Genomic DNA, 15384 nt, shown 5'->3' on the forward strand with positions numbered 1-15384 from the left:
TCGTGGTAAAATAACATCCTAAAAACTCAGGAAACAATTTTTTTATAAAAGCCTTCACAAATCACTGAATTTGTTATATAATGATATTATTTAAGTTTTAATATAAATGTAATGTTCAACTGCTAGTGTCTAAGTTTTAGAAAGTATAAAAAATACAGGACCCTAAATCTGCATAAATATTTCAGAGAAATAACCGAGTGTAAGAATGGCGAAGTGTTAAGAATCGTGGATTTTGTTTAAAATCTCAGCTTTTCTCAAAGAATTATTAATCTTCTAATCGTTACAAACGTTCACAGGAATGGCATATGCACTGCTGGGAGCTGTCCCACCCATCGTTGGGATTTATATGGCTTTCTTCCCTATTCTGGCATATTCCCTGCTTGGTACATCTCGTCACAATTCCATGGGTAAGTTCTGTCTACGTCGAGTCACCTCTTCAGATGTGGGCCACATTCGCCCTTTCTTACTGACTCGGAGACCACAATTTTATCTTCTTTGCGCGGTCTCCTTTACAGGACATATTATGAACAGGATCCTTCGATCCTTTTCTCGGACTGGGACCTGTTCATATACGTTCTTGGCAGATGATCCAGAAGTGGTTTGCCATTGCCTTCTTTTGTGTGTGAATGGAGTAATTGTTGGGATGCCACGGAGAAACCGGAGAAGCCCCCGGAGGAAAACTCCATGTTGCCTAGACCACGGCCTTGTCCAACACAAGTTATAAATTCGGGCACCGCCGGGAATCGAACCCGGGACCCCAGGATTACAAGGCCAGCGTTATAACCGCTAGACCACCGTGGCATCACAATTTTATGAATGAGGGAAACTTATTGACTCAATATGGCAATTTATTAAAACTACTACCAGTCAGGCCTACTATAAAAAAAATTTCAAATATTAAACATTAATTTTTTATAATAAAATTGGTCACCGACGAGATACTCGTTTGAGTAATCTTTCAGTATCATATATCGTGATTCTCATGCATGCCCTATTTCTTGATTTGAAGTTACTCATTAAATTGAACGGTTTCTATGACGCAGGAACATTTGCTGTAGTCTGCCTAATGACGGGCAAGTCAGTAACAGCTTACAGCCCCAAATTGACAGATGTAAATGTGACATCTACAGAAGATATTAGCTACAGCCCCATGGAAGTTGCTACAACTGTTGCCTTCATGGTTGGAATATATCAGGTAACTGTAATGGCTTACACCTAATCTGCAATAATTTTCGCAGCGGTGAGTATGAAGATTTCTGTCTTCTGGGTTGTTGCGCTGTGTAGTCTTTGACGTCATCAGACGGAGGCAGTATGGCCTCTGAAACGTCGGTTAACATCGACTAGACTACACGGCACAACAAACCAGAAGATATAAATCTTCGAGTATAAAATTGTAAAATGTTACCGTCAATGCTGTGATTTACATTAGCTACAGAAACACTATTTACTAACTTGTTTAAATATTCATAACGAGCCTGAGACATGGCAATACTGAAAGGCGTTAGTGCTATACCTCTACTGTGACTGCTTCACTCTTCAGTTCTCTACCGTCTTTACCTTAAAATTTAAATTCCCATACAAATTCTAAAATTCTAGAACTACAACATTTTCGAAGTTGGATCCTCTTTCCGAAACACATCAGTTTTATAATTTAGACCAGTGGTATTCAACCTGGGGTACGCGAAGACATCTTAGGGAGTACGTGAAATTTAAAAAAAATATATTATTTTATGATAAACACCGAATAATCAGTAATGTAATTTATTTAATTTATTTTAGATGTAGATTATATACTATGTATAACTTGAATTATACACCAACAACTTTGGGGGTACAAAGTTCAAGAGAAATTATATCTGGGGGTACGCGAAGACATCTAAGGGGGTACATGAAATTTAAAAAATATATATTTTATGATAAACACTGAATAATCAGTAATGTAATTTAATTAATTTATTTTAGATGTATAACTTGAACTATACACCAACAACTTTGGGGGTACAAAGTTGAAGAGAAATTATATCTGGGGGTACGCGAACAAAAAAGGTTGAATACCACTGATTTAGACAACAGTTTTATATATTGTCAGACTTCAACTTTAAATATATAATTTAACATTTTATGGCATGCAACTCCAACGCAGCTGAACCGCACATACGAGCCGGTTTCAGGGTTCACAAAAGTTAAAAATGTTTCTTTCTAACCGTTCGCAGCTGGTGATGTATGTATTCCGAATGGGCATAGTGTGTACATTGCTGTCTGACACCCTAGTGAACGGCTTCACCACAGGAGCTGCTATTCACGTTTTCACGTCTCAAGTCAAAGACTTACTTGGGCTAAAAATTACCAAACATGAGGGACCATTCAACATAGGATTTGTGAGTATTATTTCAACTGTAGTAAATTACTATGAACATGCATTAATGCACATGTTTATGTGTATATATTAAATTCAGTACTTGTGGGTTATCTGGACACATCGCTTTAAAAATAGGTTAGGTTAGGTTGGGTTAAGTTAGGTTAGGTTAGGTTGGGTTAGGTTAGGTTAGGTTATGTTAGGTTAGGTTGGGTTAGGTTAGGTTATGTTATGTTAGGTTGGGTTAGGTTAGGTTAGGTTGGGTTAGGTTAGGTTGGGTTAGATTAGGTTAGGTTAGGTTAATGTGTGTGGATAAATGACATATACTTGAAAGTTATTATACTTTATTTCAATAAATGACAACTAACCTAACCTAACCTAAGCTATTTTTAAAGCTACGTGTCCCGATAACCCACAAGTACCTTAAATGCAAACACTTAATAGAATATATGATCTACTTTCAGACCTACATTGAGATATTCAACAAAATTGAAGAAGTTAATCTAGCTGTTTTAGTCGTGTCTTCGATAACAATTGTTTTGCTGGTCATTAATAATGAATTCCTGAAGGTGAGTACAAGAGAGACAAAATTCCTTCTTCCAGCACACGTGTATGATCACGGTAGCTATGAAAATTCAGTGCAATCCTGTCAGTAGGAAAGCAGTCACCCATGAACTGAATATAATTACCGGTTTTAAACTAAAAAAGTTATTCTTATGTTGTATAGGAATATTTCTGACTTCTCAGTAGCAATATTATTAAGCAATACTGATTTGAAATCATCAAAATTTTCACAGATTTCAAATGCAAGAAAATAATATTGAATTCCATGATTATCATTCCAACAGTTCAAATGTTACTTTAATTTTAAAAGAATTAATTTCATACAAAAAAATGTATAAAAATATAATTTATATTTAAATGAAAACTGTAATGCATAACACATCTATGTCGGCAGCCTTTCGTGAGAAAACGATCAGTCATACCAATTCCTATAGAACTCATCGCTGTTGTAACTGGAACACTGATATCTACATATTTAAATCTGCAAGATAAATATGAGATAGAACCCGTGGGTGATATTCCAACAGGGTAAGTAATCAGTTACAAGTGATATTTACAATTTCATTTGAAGAACAAATTTTATGATTGTCCAATTTAGAGCAAAGTTCTTAACAGCTTAGATCCTTTGGTACTGGTATCAGCAAACAACTTTGTGTGTGGGTGTTGTCATAATTCTGGTAAACTGATAAAACTCATTTGACTATGGACTCAACTGAACAATTTTAACTGCTATTCTGAGCTAAAACAAGAGATAAATGTTTCGAGTAAGGTCTTGCCACGACTTCCAACATAACTGTAAAAGAACAGTATCCGATCATTCTCAAAAGGATAAACAAACATTTAAATATTTCAGACACATATTTCATGTTCTCTTAGTTAAATATTTGTCCTACAAATGATAATAATATAATAGAAGTGACAAAAAGGTATTTTATGAAGATTTCTGTCTTCTGGGTTATTGCGCTGTGTAGTCTGGTCGATGTTAACCAACGTTTCGGAGGTCATACTGCCTCCGTCATCAGGGCGATGAATATCGCCCTGATGACGGAGGCAGTATGACCTCTGAAACGTTGGTTAACATCGACCAGACTACACAGCGCAATAACCCAGAAGACAGAAATCTTCATACTCACCGCTGTGAGAACCTCAAGTCTTACAAGGTATTTTATCTCTACATATTAATTCATGCCGTCACAGTGGCCGCGTGGGCCTTGTGTCTCTTGGTCGCTGGGACCGTGGGTTCGAATCCCACTCAAGCTATGGATGTTTGAACGCGTGTTTCTGTGTTGTGCTGTCATGTTTACAGGTAGAGGCCTTGCGACGGGCCGATCCTTCATCCAAGGAGTCCTACCAAACGTCTATAGATCAAACCAACGAAAAGTTGGGACCCGGGCACTGAAGAACGGGTCATATAAAATAAATAAATAATATTAATTCATAGGAAAAGCGTGTTTTTTAGCCCACAGTAAGACGGAACTGATCAATGGCCATAGACTTAGCACACTGCAAACCCAATATTATCAGAAAGTCAAGCCTCGATACTGTAGATTTAAACTAAGTAACATTTATTATGATTTGAGTGCAGTATGCATATAATGATAATATCCAAATTTGTTGTTAAAGCCTTTTCTGTCGCTAGCCAATGGTTAATTTATTAATTATAAACAAGTGACTAATGGAATGAAGAACATACCACGTGACATCACATTGTAATAATTTTATCTGTCCTCAGATTGCCATATCCGACACTGCCAGCATTCTCACTGCTTCCAAAAATTTTCATAGACAGCTTCACCATCACGATGGTAGCTTACACTATTGCGATGTCAATGGCTTTAATTTTTGCTCAGAAACATAATTATGAAGTGGATTCAAACCAAGAACTATTTGCTCAGGTACTGTATTTAAAACTATTACTTTTGTATGAATCCAAAAATAAACTGACGTCAAATCAAACATCTGCTGTACTTCATGAGTTTAGTGTTGCAACACTAAATAATTCCTTTTTTTTTTATTTGTAAATATCGGTGACCTTACACCACGACTGAAGATAACTTTGTTGTGACATCAACGATATATCAAGCAGCTAATTTAAAAACTCCTCCCTGGGCAGACAATTTGCGAGAATTACGCACTCAGAATTTTTGGTGACATTAACAGAACGTAATCCATTCAAAATATCAATCCTCAAAAATTAATACAAATAAAAAATTATTTAAAATTTGTTCAAATTAAATTTATCCTGATAAATGTTATAGACCTAATATTAATGTATATAAGGCAGCATATTCAAAGAAAAAATCTCTAATGAGCACACTGTATGCATATATTTTCTTTGATTTGTGAATAATATTAAAAAAAAATGTTCCCTGTCATCCAGATATATGACTCCCTCTCAATATATTAATCAAATTACATCTAACATGTAGGATTTGATGTATTAAGAGGCGGTGAGTCTGAAGATGGCTGTCTTCTGGGTTGTAGCGTCATGTAGTCTGGTCGATGTTAACCAACGTTTCATCGCCCTGATGACGGAGGCAGTATGACCTCTGAAACGTTGGTAAACATCGACCTGACTACACGACGCTACAACCCAGAAGACAGCTACCTTCTTAAATCTAAAATGTTTAATCCTTCTGTTTATTTACCAAAACTTCATAACTGCTGGGTTTATATAGCACCAAATGTGACATTACAGAATAATGATGAATTAGGAGGAACACGAAACTTAAAAATTTACTTTAATGTCATGTCATTCGCTGGAAAGGAAAACTATAAAAATATTTCAATCAGGATAGTTAATCTCTTGGATGGGATTTAAACTAGACTCCTCCAAAATATGTTACTGATTTCGGTCCATTCTTATTATCAGTAGCCTTACGACAAGCAAATAATAATTCTATTATTGAATTGAATATTTCACAAGTGTATTTTTATGACCATAAATATCTTTGCATTATCTCAGTTATTTCAGCATGGAAAGAATTGTATTTTGCATCATAAAGGGAGACGTATTTTCAATTCCATTGCAAAACTTTATTAACTTAAAATGCTAAGCTATCTCAAAGAATAATTATCCAGAAATAGAAAGTACATCATAAAACAAGCGACTCTTACAATTTCTTATCTTTAGAGAGGCCTTGTTGACCGTATGTGAAACCTGAAAACATCCACTTCAACTCTCCCTCATTATTACGTATAACTTGTGTCGTAAACAGGGAACCAGCAACATTGTGGGTTCCTTCTTCTCCTGCATGCCCATCACTGCATCACTCTCGAGGAGTCTTGTCCAAGAGACAGTCGGTGGCAAGACCCAGCTAACCAGCTTCATATCGTGTCTAATTCTCCTCGCTGTGATGCTCTGGATTGGACCGTTCTTTGAACCCCTTCCCAGGGTAAATATATTTACAAATAGTATCCCAAGACAACAAGCAAATGTCTCAATGTCTCAAAAATTTTGTTTTAGTGACGACTCTAACCTATAAGATTTTTTCCTACTTCTACAATTTTAAAGATGGCCGTCTTCTAGATTGTAGCGCCATCTAGTTTGGTAGAAGTTTACTAACATTTCACATCATCATGTAATTCATCACCCTGACGATAGAGGCAGTTAAGTAACTCTGAAACACTGGTAAACGTCTACCAGATTACGCAGAGCTACAATCTAGCAGACAGCCATCTTTGTACCCACTTCTATGATAACCTCAAATCTTACTTAAAATAATTACATTAATAATGTCACTGTCATTAGCTACGAGTACGTACGAGTGCTATACTAAAATCATATGACAAACATTTTCATTATTTAACTTGCTTGATCAAATGTAATAAAAGCGTCCATTATTATTATCGTATTTTCGACAAGCCATGACAAATAAAATCATTAATTACAAAGTTAACAATTTTAAGAAAAAAAACAAATTTAACTTGAGTTGCTTCTGTATCATTATAAGCACAAAGTACATGCTAATGGGTCACTAGCAATGCCCTTTCGTGGCTTTAGGCCACGCACTTTGCTGACCTATCACAACTTTGAATTTCCGTAACTACATCACAGTGTTAAATAGCATACGTATCTGACAATGATCTTCATCATAACCTTGACTTCAATACAGTGACGTTCATGGTTATTTTTCAACTACATTCTATCCTTTAAACATTAAATTAATTGGTTGGCTCGACTGAATCAAAAACTATAAAAAAATTACAATTTATTGTTTCTTTTATATAGTTTCTTACAATGTTAATGAAGACCGACAATGACAAAGTATTAACTTTCTACAAACATAACCTTAAGATATTGTAGGTGCGTCATATTGTGATTTTATTTAAAAATAGTATTAAAATATATTAAAATTGTCCGTCAATCACAATAAAGTAATATAAGATAATTAAATGGTTAAAATATTATCCTTTGTTCCGTATCGAGTACTCGATTTACATATGGAACATTCTCGACATGTTTCGGCTTTCATAGAGCCGTCATCAGGTGTATGTTATAAACTCTTAATTCAATTACTAATTTTTAATTTTTTTTTCTTATCATTTCATTGTTTTTTTCACATTGTATCAACATTTGTTGTTGTGTTATATATCATTGATACAATCGTATTGTCGGAGTGATGTTAATGCTGCGTATATTGGTCTGTGAATTAAAGGATTCAAACCATTAATGAAATTGAATATAGAAAACAAAATAAATAAATTAAAGTAAACGTATAAACTTACCAGAGAAGTAATATCGAAGTTGTAAGAGGAGAGATCAGAAGTACATCGTATCGGAGCGAGGTTGGTTATTGATAAATTAGTAATTGAATTAAGAGTTTATAACATACACCTGATGACGGCTCTATGAAAGCCGAAACATGTCGAGAATGTTCCATATGTAAATCGAGTACTCGATACGGAACAAAGGATAATATTTTAACCATTTAATTATCTTATATTACTTTATTGTGATTGACGGACAATTTTAATATATTTTAATACTATTTTTAAACATAACCTTATATTACACGCTCTTTTACTTAAACGTACTGCACCATTTTAATATTCTGTTAGTTCTAATAATTAATTTCCAACACCAACAGACAAAAAACTTCTTGAAACAACAATGCATACTGAACATTTGAGTTAGACCAATACTTTTAAACTATATAAAAAATTAAAGCTGTCCCGCTACACGCCATGTAGGCACTTGGGGGGAGAGCCCGTATAGCTCCTACTAATTCTTGACCTCGGCACTAGATGGGGGGTGAGTGGTCAACATCACGCCTCGACCGTGCTTTACCCCCGGGAAAGGACCCCGGTACCCGTTGGACGGGAGACTGGGTGGGGCCCAGAGCCGATCTGGATATAGAGGCTATATGAAAAAGTCTCTGCCCCTGTCGGGGATCGAACCCCGATCGCCCAGTCCGTATCTAACCATATGGAACCATTTAATATACAATGCAGTAAAATTGAAGCTGGATTGTTTTATGGTCTGACAGTTTTATTAATGTTTACGTGTACTGAAAGAAGATTTCAGTATAGAAAGGAAGAATTGAAAATCCTTCGACAAATAAATGAACAGACTTCACTGCAAGAACTTGATATTAATTCTTGTATTTCTGACAGAGAGACATAACGATTTTGTTAGAGATGTAGGCGTAGCCTGTTTTTTAGCTGGCTGCAATGTGGGATGGATCAAACTCAAGTCTGGAATCTCCCCACTGATAACAGAACTTAACCTTGTACTATGATATTATTTTTTATAGTTTATTAATGGCAATTTCAGTATCTCAGACTATAGAGCATCAAATGACAGGATGATGGCGAATAATAAATTGGAAAGGATATGGAATAATTTACAAAATTATTATCCAGCATTTGCCTGGAGTGATTGTGAAACACCAGGCCCCAAACCTCCCAAATATGAAGCAGGAGTGCTAACCACTCAACCATGATACCATGTTTGCCACTATGAGACAAGTTATTTGAATATCATCAATATATAATACATTTAGACACATTAAAGACAGGATAATAGTGTTCTTTCAATTTTGTGTGAGATGACGCAAAATGATACAACCAAAGAATTTATGTTTAGTGAAATCTGACGTTCACACAGTAGCAGATAAGAAGATGGCTGTCTTTTGAGTTGCTGCACTGTGTAGTCTTGAAAACGTTTATTGACGTTTCAGAGGTGCTTGCTGCTTCCAATATCAGGGCAATAAGCGCCCTGATGAAGGCAGCAAGAATCTCTGAAATGTTGGCAAACGTCTACCAGACTACACAGCGCAACAAACCAGAAGACAGCTTACCTTTAAACATTAAGCACATTACATAATATGTTACAGCCGTCAGACTAAGAATTAAGATAAATTTTGTTGTTGTATCCATCAGTATATTTTGCCTATTTTCACTCTTTAATGAAATATGGAATAATTTTTTGGAGAAATTCATCAAACATCAAAAAGATATTCACTTTACAAAAGAAAATTGTTAGATTATTGGCTGGTGTAAAACCTAGGAATTCATGTAGAAGTCTATTTAAGAGATTAGAAATCTTACCTCTTCCATGTGAATACATATTCTCATTAATGAACTTTATTGTAAATAACCAAGAACTCTTTCAAACTAATTCTGCTATACACCCTGTCAACACAAGGAATAAAAATCAGCTTCATAGACCAATTGCCAACCTCTCATGTTTTCAGAAGGGTACATATTATGCAGGGATCAACATTTTCAACAGTCTAGCATCAAATCTCACAAGTCTTGTAAATAAAAAGGCACAATTTAAACCAGCATTGAAAAGATACTTAATTACACACTCCTTTTACTCTGTCGATGAATTTCTAATGTTTACAAGTAAGTCGTAATTTATCTATTGTACGAGGTGCGATCGGAAGGTTTCCAGACTGCGCGTATAAAAACCCGTACACTTATCTCAGGTATTAAATTCATCCATCACCCTCGAAGTAGTTCCCCTGGGAGTGAACACAACGATCCCAGCGCCGCTGCCAAGCCTGGAAGCATCCCTGGAAATCTTTCTTTGTCAGCCTGTCAAGCACCATCTGCGATTCTGCCTGAATCTCTTGCCAAAGACTCGCCAAAACGGCTACGGAAACCTATGAAATGCTAAAGCAAGCATTTGGGGAGTCCGCAATGGGTCGTGCACAAACTTTTGTGTGGCATTCACGTTTTAAAAATGGCCGAACCTCTGTCGATGATGACGAGCGTTCTGGACGACCATCTTCGAGCACAACGCCCGAAAATGTTACGAAGATTCGGCAGGCCATTCACGAAGATCGACGTCGTACCATCAACGACTTGTGCGACATTGTTGGGATAGGCTATGGGACCTGTCAGCTGATTCTAAAGGAAGAACTCCACATGCGACGCATCCTGTCTGAGGACCAGAAGCAGAATCGACTTCTCGTTTGTCAGGAGCTCAAAGATCTTGCAAGAACCGACCCCAACTTCCTTTCTAAGCTCCGTGTGACTTCTTCCTCTTCCCAAAGATGAAAATTCAGCTAAAGGGAAGGAGATTTGAGACGATAGAAGAGATTCAGGCAGAATCGCAGATGGTGCTTGACAGGCTGACAAAGAAAGATTTCCAGGGATGCTTCCAGGCTTGGCAGCGGCGCTGGGATCGTTGTGTTCACTCCCAGGGGAACTACTTCGAGGGTGATGGATGAATTTAATACCTGAGATAAGTGTACGGGTTTTTATAGGCGCAGTCTGGAAACTTTCCGATCGCACCTCGTATATAATGGGTGTATTTATTTGTAACTTATCTCTACTTCATGTGAACCCTTTGTTTGTATTTTTGTGACATTTATATAATAGTATGACTTATCCTACATCCTATTGTCATCTGACTAACTTATGGATCCATGGAATGTAATGAAGATGTATGTATGTATGTAAAAGGAAAATACAAGGAGTGAATTTATGAGAGACATTAAGATCTGTTGCAGTGCATACTAGCAAGTATCATCATAGTGGCTCTAAAGGGGATGCTGCTCCAAGCCAAGGATCTGCCGTCCTTCTGGCGACTGTCTAAGTTAGACGGCCTGGTATGGATCATCACATTCCTCACTGTGGTCCTTGTGGACATTGATTATGGTTTGTTAGTGGGGCTTGGACTTTCCCTCGCTTCTATCTTAGTCCAAAGCATGAAACCTTACACGTGTCTATTGGGAGTAATGCCAAACATAGATCTTTATTTGGACTGCACCAGGTACACGCAGGTAAGTTTTCTAATGAAACGTAACAATATTACTATTGAAGTAATCAAACTTTTACCATTTAATTGATAGATTTGAACTTGATGAGGTTTAAGAGTAGTTAAATAAATTTTTAGTAACAAAATTCACCCAGTTTGACCAGAATATAGTTTACCACTATCCTCATCACATAAAGAAAACTAAGTTTTAGGTTTCAACAAATGCGTGGCCCTTTAGAAATCTCTCTGCAGTCAACAAAACTGCCTTATGTCATAGGATTCAATACTTTCATCACTGTAGAAACCTCCGATCTCATATTTCTTAAATAATTTTAATAATACAATTAATTTTTATTATTTCTTCCAACTCATTGACTCTGCCTCTTATATGTTCCCTAAAGCTTTGATGTTTTCAAATTTTATTTCTTTGTGCTATTAATTTAGAGCTCTTCAACTGATATTTACATATTATGACGATTAAATTTCTCCATTTTGAATACACTCTGCTCGTACTTTCAGGGACAATATTTCTCTTATTTTTTAAATAACTAAATGGTAATCAGTATCAGACCTAGCCAATCTATAAGTCCAGATATTAACCATACTGAAATATATTTTTATCAGAAGGAATATTATTAAAATGTTTTGACTTTGAGAATCAGGCGGTTACGTAGATCCCTTGTCATCAGCCTCATATTGCGAATGGAGGAGAAGGCCTCCAGATAGATGATAGTTTCAAATATTTTGAATAAGCTGTTACGCCACGGATTATTATTATTAGTTATGTACAGCAGATAAGGGATAACTCTCCATCTTGGGAGTTCAACTGGAGAGCTAAAAACTCCCCACCGTACAAAACCAAAAAGTTACGAAATGTTACACGAGGCCTCAAACTTACTTACTACAATACCACGTCCTAAATCACGTTTCATTTTCCCTTCTTCGTAGTAAAATATAACGTTCCCATTTTCATGACTACATATCTCAAGTTACCTTATTCCTATAGCCATAGCGATGAATCGCCCTGATGATGGAGGCAGTATGACCTCTGAAACGTTGGTTAACATCGACCAGACTACACAGCGCAACAACCCAGAAGACAGAAATCTTCAGACTCACCGCTGCGAAAACCTCAAATCTTACATCAAAAATCTAACTTCAAAATATTTTTATTTTTATGCAAAGTAGGCAACTCACTCTAATAATCCCCAAATCCTCCCCTCAACTCGTGGGGACAGGATTTTACAAAGCATTTTCCTTTCAGGCTCACGAGGTTATAGGAATTAAAATTTTCCATTACTGCGGTGGGCTAAACTTTGCAACAAGAAGTCACTTCAAGACCGAACTGTACCGACTTGTGGGCATAAACCCACAAAAGGAGTTAGCACACAGAGAGAAACTGGAACGAAGGAGTCGAACCTCAAGTCGGGTCGACGGTAGACCAGATGAAGCCAGGGTGAGGACAGACGACAACTAACATAGATTACAGATTACTCAACAATATTGTATTGTCAATTCTGAAAGTTTGTGACAATGACGCGTTGTTGAAGCAAAGTTTTCTAGACATTTTCCATTGTCCAAGACTAAATAAAACCCCGACGTTTCGGAGATAAGAGTCTATCTCCGTCTTCAGGTAAAACCTACTCTGTTGCGCCCAATCGACAGGGCTAATCCCTATATTGACTACAAAGATTATTTAGGGATGTGACTTTTAATTAAGTGGTTGTATTACATACTTTATCTGTAATGGCCAAGAAAAATCACAAAGAATATATTTTTCATAAGTGACAGTCTTCATACTAACGATCCACGAAGGATATATCAGATTTAGTTATTAAACTTTAATTAAAATGTTTTCCTTGCACAGGAAGGTATTGTAAACATCAGCTTTGTGGAACACGGCGAGGATTCAGAACATGTACCCACTGTGAACACCCCCATAAAACCTCAAGTCTCTTCATATGGAAGCTTTACTGACGAGGTAAGACCTTACGCGTACATCAATTAAACATAATCGACCAGTGACTGTGCTTCTGGTTTCAAAAACTTGTAAAAATGAAGTAGATCAAATTTTTCATCATCCTAATTTGAATACTGAAGTTATTAAACTGTTAAAGAAATGTTACCTGCAATCTCTATGGGAGATACGAGTTGAAGGCGATTGGATTTTGCTGGCCCAGGACAGGGACCGGTGGACGGCTTTGGTTAATTCGATGATGAACCTTCAGGTTCCCTAAGCCATCTAGTTAGTTAGTTAGTTAGTTAGTTAGTTAGCTGTAACCTTCACTTTATGATACTATCTTGTTATTAAAATTTTCCTGTGATGCTTAAAGTTTACATCTTACTCACCCAATTACATGTTCGCTTTTCCCAATTCAATTTTTTTTCGTTGGAGAGTATGTTAATTTTGTTAATAATTATTTCAAAAAATTGTAGAATGCTGACAAGGCAGAAGAAAAGTCAACGAAGATCAAAGTTCATATTAATTTTATTTTTAATTTTCATAATCTTAAAACATTCTTTTCGTAGAACTAAATCATGAAAGAAAATTCTGTAACGTTTTAAAAACAGTTCATCATTTCGTTGTTACGTAGCTGTTTCCTATTTTTCTACTGTTATTACAGTATTCCAAATTCTGGCCAGTGATACAATTCTTTTCCATTTACCTTGACACGTAAAATTTTATTCACTCTTTGAATTGTCCTTAATTTATTTACATTTAAGCTACTTTTATGATGTACTTTTGTGTTTAGAAATTTCAGATCCAATACATTATCCTCGACTTCTCGGCGCTCAGTTACATTGATCCCTCAGGAGTGGCTGCCCTCAAGTTACTTAACAAAGTCTTCAATAAATTAGATATCACCATTTACTTGGCTGGAATTTCAGGTATCTCTCACTGTACAAAGTGACACTGGAAATATTTAAGTGGGACTAAGAACTTTCGTAACTGTAGGAGACGAAAGGAAATCATAACATTTTAGCAAAGTCTAGGCTTCAAAATAATCGCCCTGACAACGGAGACAGTATGACCTCTGAAACATTGGTTAACATCGACCATAATACACGGCACAACAATCCAGAAGACAGAAATCTTCACTGTTCAATTAACCAAGAATAAAGTGACCAATCAATCTATTTTTAATGCTGAATGAACAGAAAAGTTCTTGTGCACGGTAACAGACACAATACAAAATAAAATCTTCTCAGACGATCAGCGGATTGCCCGAGAAGATTTTATTCAGTTATGTCAGCGCGAAAACTTCAAATCAGACACGATATACTTCTCACATTTTACATATTCTTGGTTTATTTAACATCACTTTCAATTACTAAGTTATCGGGACACATCGCTTTAAAAATAGGTTAGGTTACGTTAGGTTAGGATTTGTTAGGTTATGTTAGGTTAGGTTTGGTTAATGTGTGTGGACAGCAATAAATAACTGAACGAACTAACAGATAACAACAACCCTAACCAATCCTAACCTAACCTATTTTTAAAGCGATGTGTCCCGATATTCCACAAGTACCCTAAGTTTATATAACTTTGAATGATAAGATGATAAGTAAATAATGAATCAGAAAGGATGCAGATAGAAGTGTCCATTACCTAACTAAAGGTACTATTCCCTGCGTTTACCTGTTGTCAGTGAGAAAAAGTACAAAATACTGTCAGAGAGAGCGCAGCCAGTCTCCAGTTTGATATCTGAACTAAAGAATATGAAACGAGAGTGCTAACCACTTGACCAATGATACACCTAGGTCAGGAGAGCTAGTCTCTGTGCCAAAATATGAACCCAGAACCTCTTAAACATAAATACAGAGTGCTAACCAGTTGGCCATGATGTTCAGTCTTACTTTTATAATTTGGTGTTTCATTACATCAGTGTTTCCACAGACTAAGAAACTTAATGAATTCTATTAGTAAGACAAATGTAGCCTCAACACTGCGAAAGGAGGATAATTCATGTCATAATCAACATTACGATCACTAATATGACTATTACACAGGACTTGAAACAGACTCAATACAGATTTTATGATGTGTATAAAGCAACAGAATTTTGCTTCAGTATCTATTGGAAAGTCAAGAACAATTTCAGACAGTGGGTCAGAAAGGACTGGATAAAAAGTTGACATCTAAATCAGGGTGGTCCAACTTTCTTCTTACCTGAGGTCAAGATTAATTTTCCTTGGATCTGGCACTATTTTTTTAAAATCAATACCCAATTTTCATTATCTTTAAAAATAC

General features: G+C 36.1%; 2 protein-coding genes across 4 annotated transcripts in view; one reads left to right on the forward strand and one right to left on the reverse strand.

Annotated features, from left to right (window-relative positions):
• The window catches only part of CRMP (Collapsin Response Mediator Protein), a 118376-nt gene that overhangs the window by 98940 nt on the left and 4052 nt on the right, over window positions 1-15384 (reverse strand). The window lies entirely within an intron of this gene.
• Window positions 1-15384, forward strand: part of Prestin (solute carrier family 26 member prestin) — a 29233-nt gene that overhangs the window by 11387 nt on the left and 2462 nt on the right. The window contains exons 3-13 of the mRNA XM_087354486.1: window positions 297-407; window positions 1044-1195; window positions 2214-2378; window positions 2821-2925; window positions 3315-3448; window positions 4653-4815; window positions 6139-6315; window positions 10885-11157; window positions 12397-12588; window positions 13000-13113; window positions 13886-14021. Coding sequence (XP_087210612.1) covers window positions 297-407; window positions 1044-1195; window positions 2214-2378; window positions 2821-2925; window positions 3315-3448; window positions 4653-4815; window positions 6139-6315; window positions 10885-11157; window positions 12397-12588; window positions 13000-13113; window positions 13886-14021 — 1722 coding nt within the window. The remainder of the gene's footprint in view (window positions 1-296; window positions 408-1043; window positions 1196-2213; window positions 2379-2820; window positions 2926-3314; window positions 3449-4652; window positions 4816-6138; window positions 6316-10884; window positions 11158-12396; window positions 12589-12999; window positions 13114-13885; window positions 14022-15384) is intronic.

This window comes from Zootermopsis nevadensis, unplaced genomic scaffold (genome assembly GCF_977971745.1).
Source record: "Zootermopsis nevadensis isolate Lab colony 2312 unplaced genomic scaffold, Znev_1.0 Znev_ptg000023l, whole genome shotgun sequence".
Taxonomy (NCBI): Eukaryota; Metazoa; Arthropoda; class Insecta; order Blattodea; family Termopsidae; genus Zootermopsis; species Zootermopsis nevadensis.